The sequence below is a fragment of the Candoia aspera genome, chromosome 8, assembly GCF_035149785.1.
Source record: "Candoia aspera isolate rCanAsp1 chromosome 8, rCanAsp1.hap2, whole genome shotgun sequence".
Taxonomy (NCBI): Eukaryota; Metazoa; Chordata; class Lepidosauria; order Squamata; family Boidae; genus Candoia; species Candoia aspera.
Window position 1 is genome coordinate 20,181,621 of NC_086160.1, and position 15,610 is coordinate 20,197,230.

Sequence of the window (15,610 nt, forward strand, 5' to 3'; positions counted from 1 at the left end):
TTCCCGGCCGCGGAGACCCGGCAGCTCTCGGCCAATCGGGCTCTGAACTCGCCCCTCGCAGCGCTTTCCACCAATGGAAGGCGACGGCCGGCGATGACGCGCCTAGCGGGTCGCGCGCAGGCGTGTTTTTCCTCAGGGTCCGGGAGGAGGAGCGACGCCGTCGGTCGCGTTCACGCTCTCGGCGCTCCGGCTTCAGCCGGGCGGGAGAAGAGACCCGCGGAGGAGGACAAGGTGCCGGCGGCGAGGCCAGGGAAAGGCCCCTTTCCGCGCAACGTCTTGCTCTTCCTGGGTTGGCAAGGGAGCTAGAGAGAGGATGAGCTGGCTCTTCCACTACTCCAAAGGGGGTAGCGGTGGCGGAGCCGCCGCCGCCGCCACCTCTTCCTCCTCCGCCGGCGGAGCTGTGTTGCCTTCCACTCTCACCAGCCTCCAACAGCAGCGGCAGCGGCAGATCGAGTCCCTGCGCAGCGCCCATGCCGCGTGAGTGACACCTCTCGGGGGGAGGGAATCACCGCCCAGCTCCTTTTCAGAAAAGCGGTTGGAAATCAATCTCCCGGGGTGTGAGAGGAAGAGGACCTCACTGCGTGGTCTCTCCACTGCTGCTGGCAAACATGCCTTTCTTCGGTAGAGCGGCATGACTAATTTCTCAGCTGGAAACTCAGCAAATAAGGGATCACCTAACTTCTTTAAAGGAACGCCTAAGGCATGGAGTTGGGCAGCCAACAGATTTAAAGTAAAAATAATAATAGTGGTATATTTAAGGAGTGCCTTGACGCTGCAACCCGAAAGGGTTGGTGGGCAGAAGTAGAAGCCAGAGGAGGCAAAAGTGAAAGAAAGGGCAGTCACAAAACTCTAGGGGAAAAGAGCAGCTGATATGCATAAGGCAACGCCTAAGTTTGGTTGCAATCCAGAGACCAATACCATCCTTACAGGTAAGGGAACTTGCCTTCCCTGTATTAGGGAACAGGAAGTGAGTAAACGCTGGTTCACCAGTAGTCTCTCAGCTCCCTTCAGCAAAACAAGTTGTTGCCCACACATATTCCTGCCGGTTTTCTTGTGAACAACCAGTTATTGCCTTCTGTTTCAACTGCACAGACCAAGCTGCCTTCAAAGGCCCATTCTCATATTTTCTGAGATCCTCAGAGCTTTTATTCAAAATTAAGCTGACAAAAATAGGACAAGGGAATCCAGCTATAAAAGGAACCAGTTTAAGTTTAGTTGTAATTTAGAGTTTCTAAGAGAAGAAATTAAAATTTGATTTGTCCTTTGAAATCAGTGGCATTTTAGATGCTTGATTTGGTCATTTGTTTTATACTTGATTTCAATATTCCAGGAAACATCAATAAACACATTTCTCTTTTTAGTATAGCTGAAATACAAAAAGATGTGGAATATCGGTTGCCGTTCACTGTAAATAACCTGACAATTAATATAAATATGTGAGTATCTTGTGTTTCGACTGTATGTCCTGTTGAAAGCTGAAATCATGCTTTATGAATCAGTGTTGACTGGAGAGTCTTCTGTTAATTTTCTATCACATCACAATGGGGCTAGAGTGAATTTTCTCTTGTTTTAATCTGTCTCATAATCTGGATAAATTTGAAGGGGAGTGAGAATGTTTTTTCTGTGTGTCTCATCAGAAGCACATGGCAAAATCGTCAACAGCTTTATTTATGAACATTTCTTTTTACAGACTGAAACAAATGATAATCATTCAGTTTTATGAAGATGTTTTGCTTCATCAACTTCATCTAGGAGTGCTCCTAAAATTACTTGGACATCAATATTCACATTTCTTCTAGGAGATTTGAATAAAAAGCCCTTTCTTCACCTATGTTCAAACATCTGATTCAGAAAATCACCTAAACAGGGATTCCAACTTTTCTGGGCTAGGAAGCACATTTGGAATTTGACAACATGTTATGGACATGTTGGTGAAAATTATTGTAATGATAGTGTGGTCAATAACAAAACACCAATATTCCAGAAGGCAAACAAAGTACTGGGTTGCAATGGGCCAATTTTTAATTTTATGATAAATGCTTCTTAGAAAGTAAAGCAGCATTCCGTGCATGTGTTTGTTGCTTTGCAGCATAGGAGCTTCCCAATCATTTTTAGAATAAAAATCTTTAAAAATCAAATTAGATAGACAACATGCCTGCAAGCTCCATGTTCTATCTTGGGTCCCACATTGGGGATCTAGGACTTAGATTATCTCAGTCATGGCAATGAATGCTTTCCTTTTCTTTCATGACTTTAGAACTAACTGCAGTTTGGCAAAAGCAAAGGTTAGTAGTGCTTTCTGATTCTGGTTTACTAATGATTTGTTTAGAACAAACCATTTTCCTATACCTTGAGCTTATACGTAACTGCAGTTTTCATAAATCACTGTATTGAGTAGGGCACTTGTTTCAATTGTAGGTTGACTGAGAGCGAGAAGGGATTTGATTAGCTAGAGTCAGTACACGGGTTGTGGATGAACTCTATTTGTGATTGGATTGTGATTGTACAGACATTGTCAGGAAGAAAACAACTCACTCCCAGTTGTCCAGGCTCTAGAAAGGCAAATTTTATATTTTGAAAGGTGATGTAACAGAGAGCTAACATTTACATGGAAGTTATGATAATCAAATATCTTGGTGTTTACAGCTTGCTTCCTCCTCAGTTTCCTCAGGAAAAGCCAGTCATCAGTGTTTTCCCACCAATACGGCACCATGTAATGGACAAACAAGGAGTATATGTGACCTCTCCATTAATTAGTAATGTATGTCTAAAATAATCAATAGTAAAAATGCATGTCTTTTTTAAGATGTATAGCTGGCAACAGCTATATTGTATTACAGTATTATTAATTGTTTAAGATACGTTAAGTTGCTGACCTCTTGGTTCTGTGTGGAGTAGCTTTCCCACGAAATTTCTTCAACAAAAAGCCATGTTTTTAGTGTAGTTTTTCCAAACTGATTTTTTTTTTTACAGAGCTCCTGGTTTTCTACTTTAAGTTCTCCTAATTCCAGGTTCTTTGTCAGCTCTCTCTTTCTGCACGCAGAGGACGAAACTGGGCCTCATTGCATATAACACTGACACTTGACATCCATCATCTGAGAGAGCCCTTGCTGTTGTTATTACTATTATTAGATTTTTATCTTGCCTTTTCATCTATCTCAAGGTGGTAAACATACTTAATACCCCTGCCTCCTGGTGCCCCACAACAAGAACCCTGTGAGATGGGTTGGGCTGAGAAAGAGAAACTGGCCCAAGGTCTCCCAGCCGGCTTTCATGCTGGCTTTCATGCCTAAGGGAGGCCTAGAACACACAGTCTCCTGGTTCCAACCCAGTAACTTAGCCACTACACCAAACTGGTTTTTTAAATTCTGTTAAATCAATGAAAAACTAGCTTTGTTCTATAGCACATAATTTTTTAACCATGCTATATATTTTTTTTAATTTGACAGTTTACAATGCACTCTGACCTTGGCAAAATTGTTCAAAGTATACTTGATGAATTTTGGAAAAATCCTCCAGTTTTGGCTCCCAATGCAACAACATTCCCATAGTAAGTAAGCACATTAAAATATGGGTAATAATTTCAAAATAAATCACTGTGTGTAATATACTTATATGCACAAATTCATCCTATACCTGGAATGCAGACTATGGGCCCAACTCAGATCAAACGTTACAATTAAATCAGGGTTTGGCTGCCAGCCCTATGTTAGAAATCTGTTTTCTTTCCTTCATCTCATGCACTCAGGTGCTTATTAAATAGACAGATTTGAATGAAATCTGAGACTATTTTGTATTTTGCATTGAGTTGTTCTCTGCTGGGCACTTGGCTAATGCATGTACAGTAGATGAAAATCAGAGATTGTGCCTTAGCTCAATTGAAGGCCCTTAGCTCTAGACATGCTTCTTTCCCTGATCCATCTCAACTTACGAACACATGTAAGGATGCTTATAATTGGTCAGAAGAGATACAGAGCAGGGACAGTGTGTGACTCAAAAAGGGGGAGTTTATAGCAAGTATCAGCAAGAACACAGGGATCCATCGGCCTAGCTATAATAGTGTCAGACCCATAATCCCAGCACTTCCAGGTTTGTTTTCACTAGAAACCAAAGTTTCCCTAAATTTCAGCATCTAGATGTTAAGAGCATTATCTTACACTTTGGATTATGTTTAGTGTTGAAAAGACTCACTAGTTCTGACACAGCTGATTCATAATTAAACATTGCTGAAGTTTTAATTAGCCCCTTGATTTCAATTAATTGGATTAAAAGAACTGTGTTGTCTACATGCCTGAGGAAGTGGTGGATTATTGCTTTTCAAATAGCTCTTTCCCCAGTGTCATTTGAAAGTGACTTTCAGAAGTGTTTAATTCTGAGTTAGAAGTCTGTAGCTTAAACAAGCAAAAACAATTATCAGTTTCTCTAACATTGTTTCCCTGGATGTACATTTTTACTAAAATTTCCATTGACATAGGGCATACCTAAAATAATTTCTGGAATCCTTAACAATGTGATCACTCTGGCATTGATAAGATTACTAGGATGACTTGTCATGACGTCATTTAGGATTAATTGCCACTGTGTTTAACCAGAAACTTTTTAATACTTAGTACAATTTCATTTTGAGGAGAAAAAACTGAAAATGCTGCAAAATAATGTGCTGATAATAGATTGTTTTCCCCCTTAGCCTTTACAGCAAACCAACTGGAATTCCTACATATGCTCAGAATTTTCCATTTCTTTCTCCGTATCTGCCACAAGAAACAAATAGGTCTATAGCATCTGTGCCCCTTGCAGAATCACTTTCTTCAGGTTATACTACAGATAGACCTGCAGCTCCTTCCTTTGGCATGATAACTGAGTTGCCATTACCTGTTCCAACAACAGAAACATTACCACAGGTATGTATTGGTAGTATCTGTAATGGTTGCCTAATCCTAAATACTCAGTCTCACAAGCTCGGGCTTAAAGATAACTGATTTATTAAAGGAATAGTATGCAAATACAGAGAAAGCTGAGAATGAGCAAAAGCGCGCCAAATACAAACTTAAAGCCTTGCTTCCAACCCAGTTCCGCCCCGAGCGCTCGCTAGCAACCACCCCCTCCCAGGTGCTAGCAACCGTTACATCTGCCTGGGAAAGTAACCTTGAACAGAGTTGCAAACCCAAACATACATTCCAAAGTAGCAAAATAAAGGACACAGCAATAATGGAAAATACCAGCAAACGGTCAAGCATGTAGAACACGGAGGAACGGTTTGACATGTGAAACGCTACGATGTTAACAACACATTGAAATGGTGAACATGACATATCGCCCCCCTAAAAGAAAATTGCTAAGGAGCCAGCTTATCTGGATAAGCAGAGTGAAAACGAGCAACCAGGTCGGGTGAGAGAACATTGTGAGCAGAAACCCACTCAGGATGAGGGAAATGTTTCCAACGAATGAGATACTGCAAAGTGGAGCGCTGGCGGCGTGAGTCAAGGATTTCCCTGACCTCAAAATGTTGTTGATTATTGATCATAATGGGAGGTGGAGGGGTCGGTTGGGGATGCCAGCGGTCCGACGGCAGGTACGGTTTGAGTAGGCTGCAATGAAAAACAGGATGCAAACGTTTAAGATTGTGGGGCAGATCAAGTTTGAAAGTTACAGGGTTAATTTGTGCAACAATAGCGAAAGGACCCACAAATTTAGGACCAAGTTTTTGGGAGGGTTGTGATGATTTGATGAATTTTGTGGAGAGGTAGACCTTATCCCCCACAGTAAATGCAGGTTGGGAGGAACGTTTAGCATCTGCATGCTTTTTGTAGGTGGTTTGGGCATGGGAAAGGGCTTGTTGAATGTTGTGCCATGAGTCCTGTAGGGTTTCAGCCCAGTCAGAGAGGTTGGCAGTGACTGTGGGTGCGGGAGTTCGGGAATCAGGACGAACTCCCGGCCAAAGACAGTTTTAAAAGGAACTTGTCCAGTGCTTTGATGTACAGCGTTGTTGTAGGCAACTTCAGCAAAAGGAAGCAGGTCCACCCAGTTGTCTTGTTGATAATTGACGAATGCCCGTAAGTATTGTTCCAGTGTTGAATTAACAGCTTCGGTAGATCCATCCGTCTCTGGATGCCACGCAGTGGAGAGGGCTTGTTTGGTGCCCAGCAGTTTTAAAAATGTCCGCCAAAACTGTGACGTAAATTGTGAGCCTCTGTCACTCACCAAACGGGCGGGGATTCCGTGGAGCCGGTACACGTGCACGAGGAAGAGGCGTGCCAGCTGTTGTGCGGTGGGGATGGAAGCGCATGGGATAAAATGCGCTTGTTTGGAGAAAAAGTCCTTTACGACCCAAATGACTGTTTTTCGTTGACTGGGTGGGAGGTCGACAATAAAATCCATGGATATGTCCTGCCATGGGTAGGCAGGGGTTGCCACAGGTTGCAGAAAGCCTTGAGGCTTGCCAGGTTTGCGCTTGGTTGTTGCACACACAGGGCAAGCGGCCACATAAGTTTTAAGGTCCCTTAGAAGAGTTGGCCACCAGAATTGACGTCTGATGAGGTGAAGGGTTTTAAGGTACCCAAAATGTCCAGCCAACTTATCGTCATGGCAACGCTGGAGGATCGTCTTTCGTAAAGCCTCAGGGACATACAGACGATCGTTTCGCCAGGCAAAGTCCTCAGTAAAAGTTACAGTGTTTAAATTTGCTTGCAACCAAGTGTCAGATTTCAGGTGGAAAAGCAACTGTTGTTTCAAGTCTGATGGAATTGGCAGACGCGCCGGACAGGAGGGAGGCGGAGCGGTCTGGCGTTGAGCCTGTTGCGCTCGCGTCTGACTGCGTGTCACAGCTGCTAAACTCAATTGCTTTTCAGTCCATACAGTACCCTGTACTGTTGGCCCAGGGCCAGCATCTTGGGGTCTGCGTGATAAAGCATCTGCTAAAAAGTTTTTCCTGCTGGGTATAAACTTGAGTGTGAAATCAAAGCGAGTGAAAAATTCAGCCCATCGAAGTTGTTTGGGGCTGAGTTTTCGACTGGTGCTTAATGCTTCTAGGTTCTTATGATCAGTCCACACTTTGAAAGGGTAGGAAGCCCCTTCCAATAAGTGACGCCAGGTTTCCAAGGCGGTTTTGACAGCAAACGCCTCTTTTTCCCAAACATGCCACCTTCTCTCTGTTTCTGTGAACTTGCGAGAGAGGTAAGCACAGGGTTTTAGAGTGCCAGATTGGTCTGCTTGAAGCAGAACTGCTCCGATGGAGAAGTCGGAGGCATCAACCTGCACTACGAAAGGCTTAGTTGGGTTACGATGCTGCAAAATAGGTTCAGTGGTGAAAATCTGTTTGAGCACCTCGAACGCTTGTTGGCAGGCTGGGGTCCATTTAAGGAGCGCGCCTGGGTTCTTCGCACGCCGCGTGTCCCCCTGAGCTTTAGTTTTTAGTAGTTCAGTAAGGGGAAGGGCAGTTTCAGCAAAATTTTGGGCAAATGCCCTATAAAAATTGGCGAACCCAAGGAAACTGTGTAATTGCCGCCTGGTACGGGGAGGTTCCCATGCCACAATGGCTTCAACCTTGGCAGGGTCCATCTCAATGCCTTTTGCTGAAATTCTATATCCTAGGTAATCAATTTGTGATTGATGGAAGGCACACTTGGACAGTTTCGCATACAACTCTGCTTTTCTCAGTTTAGCAAGCACTTGACGCACCAAGTGAACATGTTCTGCCATGGTTTCAGTATAAATCAATACATCATCCAAATACACTAATACCCCTTTAAATAGGTGGTCATGAAAGACCTCATTGATGAGTTGCATAAAAACCCCAGGCGCCCCAGCCAGACCAAAAGGCAACACTTTATATTGGAAAGCCCCAAGAGGACAGTTAAATGCGGTTTTCCACTCATCCCCCTCCCTTATCCGAATGCGAAAATAGGCTTCCCTTAAATCTAACTTTGAGAAGATTTTTCCCCTGGCCAGATGTGATAACATATCTTTGATGAGGGGCAAAGGATATTTATTTAATATTGATACTGCATTGAGCCCGCGGAAATCGGTACATAGCCTCAAAGAACCATCTTTTTTAGGTCTAAAGAGAACAGGTGCCCCCACCGGGGAGTTTGCCGGCTCAATGAAACCCCTAGCTAGATTTTTATCAATGAATTCCCTCACACATTGAAATGGTGAACATGACAGTATCCCTTATAAAGCAAGCTGTTCATTTGCCAATAGGTACCATTCAGATATCAGATATTACCATTTAGAGAAATCCAATTTGCCAGCAATACTTGAACATACTTTAAGAAGATGATATCATACTAAGTTGTTGTCCCTTTATAGATTTTATAGAAGTCAAGGACAGGTAAAGCTGTCATAGTTTAGCTTAGTGTAATATGATTTACATCATGCCAGCTGGATTGGTATGTAAAGAAATAAATATTGTTTAAACTTTTCAGGGAAACCAAAATGGATTCGGGTATAAAATGCCTGATGTTCCAGATGCATTTCCAGAATTATCAGAACTAAGGTAAAAAAAATCTAAAAGGCCTTGTGTGTTTGTGTGTATGTGCGCGTATGTGTATTCATATTCTAACAATAAGTAAAAGTTCGTTCCTGAATGTTGAAAACTGTAGAATTACCCTATATCTACATCTCAGTAAAGCAAGAATGATTCCTAACAGTATAAAACCAAGCCAGAAGCCATGTAGTTCACTAGCTAGATCTGAGTAGAAGAAAACTAATACTAGATTCACTTTTACCACTATGTATTTTTGTAAATTTCTGAGTAACGTGTTCCTGTTTTATTCATTTGTTTAGTCCAGTAATTGCCACAAGCTGTTTTTACCTGAGCATATGATTCATTCTCTGAAAGCATTGGCATTCTCAGGAAAGTAGCAGTGACTGAGTTCAAGTTATGGAAAGAATTATAAATAAATCTTGCATATGTGTTCATTTTTTTAATGAGAGAAGGATTAGCATTGCATGCATCAGAATGCGATGCCACTTTACCAAGAAATTTAGTATCTACAGTCTTCTAAATAAATAAATAAAATATAACAAAATATATGATGGTATATCGCCTGGATGCTGAATTCTGTTTTTATTTTCTTTGCCATTCAGCATATCACAGCTGACAGACATGAATGAACAAGAAGACATACTGCTAGAACAGTTTGTAAATCTGCCCCAATTAAAGCATATTATTAATGATAAAGATGATTTAGTTCAAAGTATTGAAGAACTAGCAAGTAAGACTTCCAACTATTCCTAATTAGAATAACATTTTATTTAAAAAATGATATTCTTCTAAAATTCAACAGTGGGTTTACTTTGCAGAAAAAAATTTATTATTGGAACCAAGCTTGGAGGCAAAAAGGCAAACAATACTAGATAAAGTAAGTAAGAAAAATACTTTCTACAATTTGGGAATTGATTTTTGACTGTGTGTAATAAAATATTTTCATCCTAGTATGAACAACTGATTCATTTGAAGACTACATTTGAAAAGAAGGTGCAAAGGCAGCATGAACTTAGTGAGGTGAGCTTCTCCTTTCTGCAGGAGAAAATGAAGCATTCACTTATTTGTACAGAAGTTGTTAAGACTGGATTCTAGTTCCCATCCTATACTGTGTTGGAGGCTACCCTAACCTAATCCTTTTTCTTTGTAGTTAAAAGAATGGTTTATTTACAGTTTTTTAACTGCCCCAATCTGAAGGTTCTGGATGGCATATAAAAGCAAATATGTAAGAAGCAACTGATCAACCCACCCAAAGATGGGCTCCCACAGGAGTTAATTAGGGTTAAAAGCACAATAGAAGCTGTTTTAACTGCTTTGCAAAATTCCAAGAGGGAGGGGGTCGCATGAACCACCATGGGAAGTGAACTGAACATTTTCAAGTTACACAGTATTCTTTTCATAGAGTTGCAGTGCAAGTGCTCTGCAGGCAAGATTGAAAGTGGCTGCCCATGAAGCTGAAGAGGAGTCTGACACTATTGCAGAAGACTTTCTGGAAGGGAAAACAGAAATAGATGATTTTCTTAGTAGTTTCATGGAGAAAAGAACAGTATGTAGATTTCTCAGATTTTAAAACCTATTTGTTTAAAATATTTGAAACCTTAAATAAAATGAGAATTAATCCAACTGAAAGCTATTGAAGAAATAGAATTCAGTTTTGTTTTGTTTTGTTGTTTTAAAAAATAGGCACACTTGACTGTATGGAGTCAAACTTTTTTGTATTCAACAGAGAAATACCAATTCTCCTTAAGCCTTCCTACTTCAGAATGGCTTTTTTGTTTGCCAAATTTCCTAACTCATTTCAGGCAAGCTAAGTATGCACTAAATCAAACGATTGCTTTGCGAAACATGGACTAACTATAGAAATACAAGCATCCCATCACCTTCCTGCTATCTGCAACACATAGTGTCATGCAAGGGTAGAGAAATAACATCGGTGGTATAGTATGTTACTTAAATTGCTTAGTAGGTGGGTTTGTTGGCAAGTAAAAGTCAATATGGACTGCCACCCCACCTACTCTTCTGATACTGGGGTAAAAGGCCTGTTCCCCACTTCCATTGTTCGGTATGGCAAGAACACCCTAATGTATCAAGTTCTCTTCCACTGGAGCACGGATCCATTTTGAGTTTTGTTCCATTGGAATGATTCGAGCATGTCTGTTTTATCTAACAACTTCGTTGTTAATGGCAAACTGCAAGGAGAATGCACTGTCAAGACAGAGTGTACCATGATAATACTGATAGCCCTTGGGTATATTGTAATGTGTGCTGTTAACTAACTATTCGAACTGTTATAAGAACATTTACTTAGACTTAAATCAGTAATTCTTTGTCCTAGCTTAAGTGTCCATACGACTGCAATCTGAGCATATGAATCACCTTCTACTGTTGTATTTACAGACAGCACATAAAATTTCCTAGCTGGGATTAACACAAATTTAGGCAAAGTTAATTCCTTTATTTTGATTGTTTTAGTAACATTACTTTCCACCAAAGTAAATTTGGAATATGCGATGTTAAATTGTTCTTCCTTAGATTTGCCACTGTAGAAGAGCCAAAGAAGAAAAGCTACAGCAGGCAATAGCAATGCGTGGCCAATTTCATGCTCCATTATAGGTATGTTTCAAATATAAGGCCGATTCTAATTGTCCTGCCCACCATTCATTTGCCAGGATTCATTCACACACATAATGTCTACCAGTTCTGAATGTCTAATAGGACACTTTCCCATCATGTGTATTATGCCCAAAAGAAGCATGTAGTCATATCAATTATATAAATATGTCCAGAGACAAGTGTTATATAATACTGCAGAACCAAAGCCACATATGCAAGAACTTAAGCTTTTGATTATGTAACGGGGAAAGTTTTACATTGCTTGATGTAAAAACAGTGTTGCTTGTAATTCCATTTTCCAAAGTAAACTATTTGACAACACTTAACATTCTCCTGAATAACTTTTAAAATATAAGTGTACCACCCCCTGAATACATGTTACTATGCTTGGGCACAATTTCTGTGTCAATCTCAAGTCCATGTGGTTTAGCTATTATCTGTAAGCCACTCATAAGTATTTTGCACAAGTAGTTGTTGATAAGTGCAAGTATTAATGTGATAGGAAACATCAGAAATAGAAACAGTGTCAACAACTTATAGAGAAGTGCCAGAAAAAATTGGAATTGGCCAAAGCTTACATCCTCATCCTTTCTTCCCCCACCAGTTGCCATAATCTCCCAAAAAGGTTCCTCTGAGCATTTGGGATATGGACGGTCCTGGACATTGTAGATTATGACATGAAATGCTGAAAAGAAGGGGGTTGGTTTCACTAAAGCAGCCTTTCTCAACCTTTTGACCCAGGAGGAACCCTTGAAATATTTCTCAGGCCTCGGGGAACCCCTGCTCATTCAGGCTCAGATATAGGCCAGAAGTTACAAAATTGTTATATTCATTTCACGGGTAGGCCTGTATATATGCATTAACAGTGTTCTTAAACTAAATATAAAGAATGAAACTTATCTCTTTAATGTGAAGTTGCCTGAATTTGAAATAATTGTTTAAATAAATCGTGATCTCCCAGGAAACCCCTGGTTACTTCTTGCAGAACCCTAGGGTTCCACGGAACCCTGGTTGAGAAACCCTGCAGTGATAACGTGTTTATGGCTGTGATACAAACAATATACTTTATGGCAACTTCCAAGAATACTGCATGCAGTTTTACTTTGCCTTTTGAGTCTAGCATTTTATTTTATATATATATAATAAATATAAAACATATATAAAACATAATGCAACCAGGGATTAAAGGATGTATATCAGTTTTCTGCCTTAAATTAATTTGAAATGAAAGAAAATGTAAAGGTCTGCTTGTGTGCTTTGAGAACTTTGACTAATGGTTACTTTTTTCTATTCACAGATTTTTTTTCCAGCTAATCAGACTTTTAAGGCAACAAATCCAGCAAAGCACATTTTCATAGATCTATTATTTTGCAAATAAGCATTTCATTATGGTTGTATTTATAGAAAAAAAACTGTATATAGAGCTGGGGTGATTTTTTTGTACAAATTAGAGTGTCTTTCTATTCTTATTTTATTCAAAATGTACTTCTACTGCAATTTTTGCACTAATATTTCCTGTTATCGATTATCCTTACCATATTTAATTTCCTGCTGCTGTCTCCACCACCTTTATAGATTAAATATTTAAACACGTAATTTTGACTAGATTTTTAAATTTTATACAGCATAATCCATAACTTTCTTATTAAATACTGGCTGGTTTGTTTGGGAGGTGTAGAAATGTTGGTTGGTTAAAGTAAGTTGCAAAGTGTTGACAGATAAGGTAGGTTTCTTCATCCTGCTTTACCAGAAAGCACCAGAATTCAGTTTCTTGAAATCAGTTTTTCAGCCATTTTTGTTTCATGTCAATATATAAATAAATACAGATTCAAATACTGAATTCAGCACACTAATGCAATCAGATCTAAGAAACTTAAGACCTAAGAGGCTTAAGCAGTCCTTCAAACTTTTAGAGGAAGTCAGTGTGATTTTGTGTAGACACCTTCTTTGCGATTCTGCCGCTCGCTGCTTTGGGAAATATCCTACCTCAACCCTCAAATGGAGATAGGCATAATTCTCTCATACTCCATTCTCGCTTCTTTCTTTCCAACTTGTGATTCCATTAGAATGTATTGAAACAAGTAAATGGGCACATTGTATAAGATCTTGGTATTCAGACATTTGCTTTATTTCCTCATTTCTCATTTCCCCTAGTGTGCACATAAAAGCACTTTTGAAATCAAGAAGGAAAGAGGAACTTTATCATTCATATGTATGTATGTATGTATGATCAACAAGAGATTATTTAGATCCAGTAGAGTAGAATCATCTCTGAGTCACCTGCATCAGACATAAAATAAGCAAGCTTGTTCACATGCTCAGTATTGTTGGTAGAATGTAGTGAAATAACTGCAGCTCTAAATCAATCTCCTACAGAGATAAAATTTAGAATCTTATCCTACACTAAGAATAAAACCAAAGAATTTTATTTTCATATGTTGATAGGGTTTCTCTCTAAAAAGGTTCAGTATCGATATTTGTATTTTCAAAGCAGAATATTCGATTCTGCATGTGGAGAAATAACTGTAGAATTCAGCTTTATGCTTTGGGACAAGTATTGATAAAGTTGAGACTTAAACTGGAAATAAATAAGCATGGTGGAACAAATACTACTGCTACATGTGTCATTTAGGTTATTGTATAAGTTCTGCTGCTTAACAGATTTCTTCAGGAATCCTTGTTCCCTGATCTCGGCTTCTTTCCCTCTGGCAATCCTTAGATTTAAATTAAGAATATGTGTTTTAAATTTATTTAATTGTACATATCTCTTACTTTGCTGCTGGTGTTTTGTATGTAAATGAAAATAGTCTGGTTATGACTTTACAGACTTTTTTGTTGTAAATGTCAAGCTCAAACCATTTCTCCTTCACTTAGAAATGTTGAGGGAAATTACTGGTTAGAAATTAATCTGGTTTGCTGATGTGGTTTGTTGTGTAATGTGAACCCAGCTATTGTGGCTAATGAATCATGGGTTATGACAACAGCATTACATGAACCCAGCCAGGTGTGATTTATAAAGCAAACCACTCTTAATGCGGTGCTTGAAATCAACCTAAGAGTTTCAGAATGTATCATCAAGTCTTCCAAGTGAGGTATAGGGCTTCATCATCAATGGGCTGTGAATTTTACATCCTTGCTTTGTTACTATCAAGGTCTAGTTAAATCAGCATGTGTTTATATGAACTCTGAAGAGAGCTGTGTTATCTGTTGTACTTACTACATTTCAAGCCCATTCATCCTTTCCATACAGGAACAATGCCTTGCTGTGTGCACTTGTATTTACTCTCTTTATCCTTAGATGCTTTGGATAGATTAGGGGGAACTGAGGAATTGGAAACTGTCTTCCTCTCCTTAGGATTGCAAATTATATAGTTATAAAAACTCCCCATCATATCACAGCTTTGGTAACAAGTTTCTTATATTACACTTTCATACTCCAACCTAGGTAGTGATGGAGTCAATCAAGATAAGGATCAGGGAAGCAAGCACAAACCCACTATTTGAATAGGTTTTCAAGTTCAATTAGATCTTGTTCATCAATCATAACAAAAATATACTTGAAGGTTAATTAAAGAGAGACTTTTGCTAACCTATTTTTGAAGGGCTCTGTAGGATGGAGATCCCATAGAAAAGGGGGCATTCACTATGACATGAAAACAGTGGATGCTCCATCCCGAGAAATCATTCCCTTTAACAGCATATTCAGATGATGGCTACCAAGAGAAGTGGCACTCAAACAAAGCCAGTGGGAAATAGCGAGATTATCAGCATGCATGGATGAACTGAATTTTGGATTATGGTTTTTAAAGAATTAGGACAGCAAATCACCTTTCCTCAAAAAAGGTGGTAGCTCAATGTGGGCTTATTTTCTAAACATTAGTAGAGGTAGACATGCATATGAATTGAAAAATAAACTAGAAACCTGAAGTCAGAAAATGTATGCAGCTCATAGCTGGCTGAAACCATTGACCAAAAGCTTTCATTCTAAGGATAAAAATCTGTGACATTTTGCTGCCACTCCCTTTTTGCAACATCCTAATTGGGTTCACAAATCATGCTAAACCATGAGGTAGATGCTTTGCTTTTGGCTGAATGTGTGACTGCAGTCAATTGTATTTATTAAATCACCCACACTTAATCATCTACAGTTTAATGTGATGTGCCACCCTAGCCGCAAACAGAATAGTTATAGAATTTAGTCATAATTTTGTTTTCAATTGAGAAGATAACTTTTACAATAGTTTTCAAGAACTCACTATGGACATTTCTTGCTATTTTATGAATACCACTTTGAATTAAGATGCTAGCATGTAACAGTAAAAAAAGACCAGTTAGACAACTGAACATTACTGTTTATAATTTTCTAAATTGTACTCCTAATGCAAACAACATAATACTTGTGCATACCATGTCTTTGATTTTGAAATAATTTTAGTAGTAATAATGCATTAGTACCATACCATACAAACTACTAAATGAAAGATCTCTAAGCTCCAAGTAAAACCAAGAGCT

General features: G+C 39.3%; 1 protein-coding gene across 3 annotated transcripts; it reads left to right on the forward strand.

Annotated features, from left to right (window-relative positions):
* The first annotated feature begins 23 nt into the window (after positions 1 to 23).
* Positions 24 to 13,535, forward strand: VPS37A (VPS37A subunit of ESCRT-I). Of its 3 annotated transcripts, XM_063309697.1 has the most exons (12): positions 24 to 477; positions 1,362 to 1,436; positions 2,647 to 2,761; positions 3,450 to 3,550; positions 4,688 to 4,901; positions 8,424 to 8,494; positions 9,088 to 9,215; positions 9,304 to 9,362; positions 9,437 to 9,505; positions 9,888 to 10,031; positions 11,018 to 11,098; positions 12,396 to 13,535. In XM_063309697.1, exons 1-11 carry the CDS (start codon positions 314 to 316, stop codon positions 11,096 to 11,098), a joined length of 1,221 nt encoding a protein of 406 aa, XP_063165767.1. In that variant the 5' UTR covers positions 24 to 313; the 3' UTR covers positions 12,396 to 13,535. The 3 variants fall into 3 exon arrangements, with proteins under 3 accessions (XP_063165767.1, XP_063165768.1, XP_063165769.1); XM_063309698.1 differs by lacking the exons at positions 9,888 to 10,031; positions 12,396 to 13,535 and having other exon boundaries at positions 11,018 to 11,419; XM_063309699.1 differs by lacking the exons at positions 24 to 477; positions 12,396 to 13,535 and having other exon boundaries at positions 2,663 to 2,761; positions 11,018 to 11,419.
* Positions 13,536 to 15,610: the final 2,075 nt, after the last annotated feature.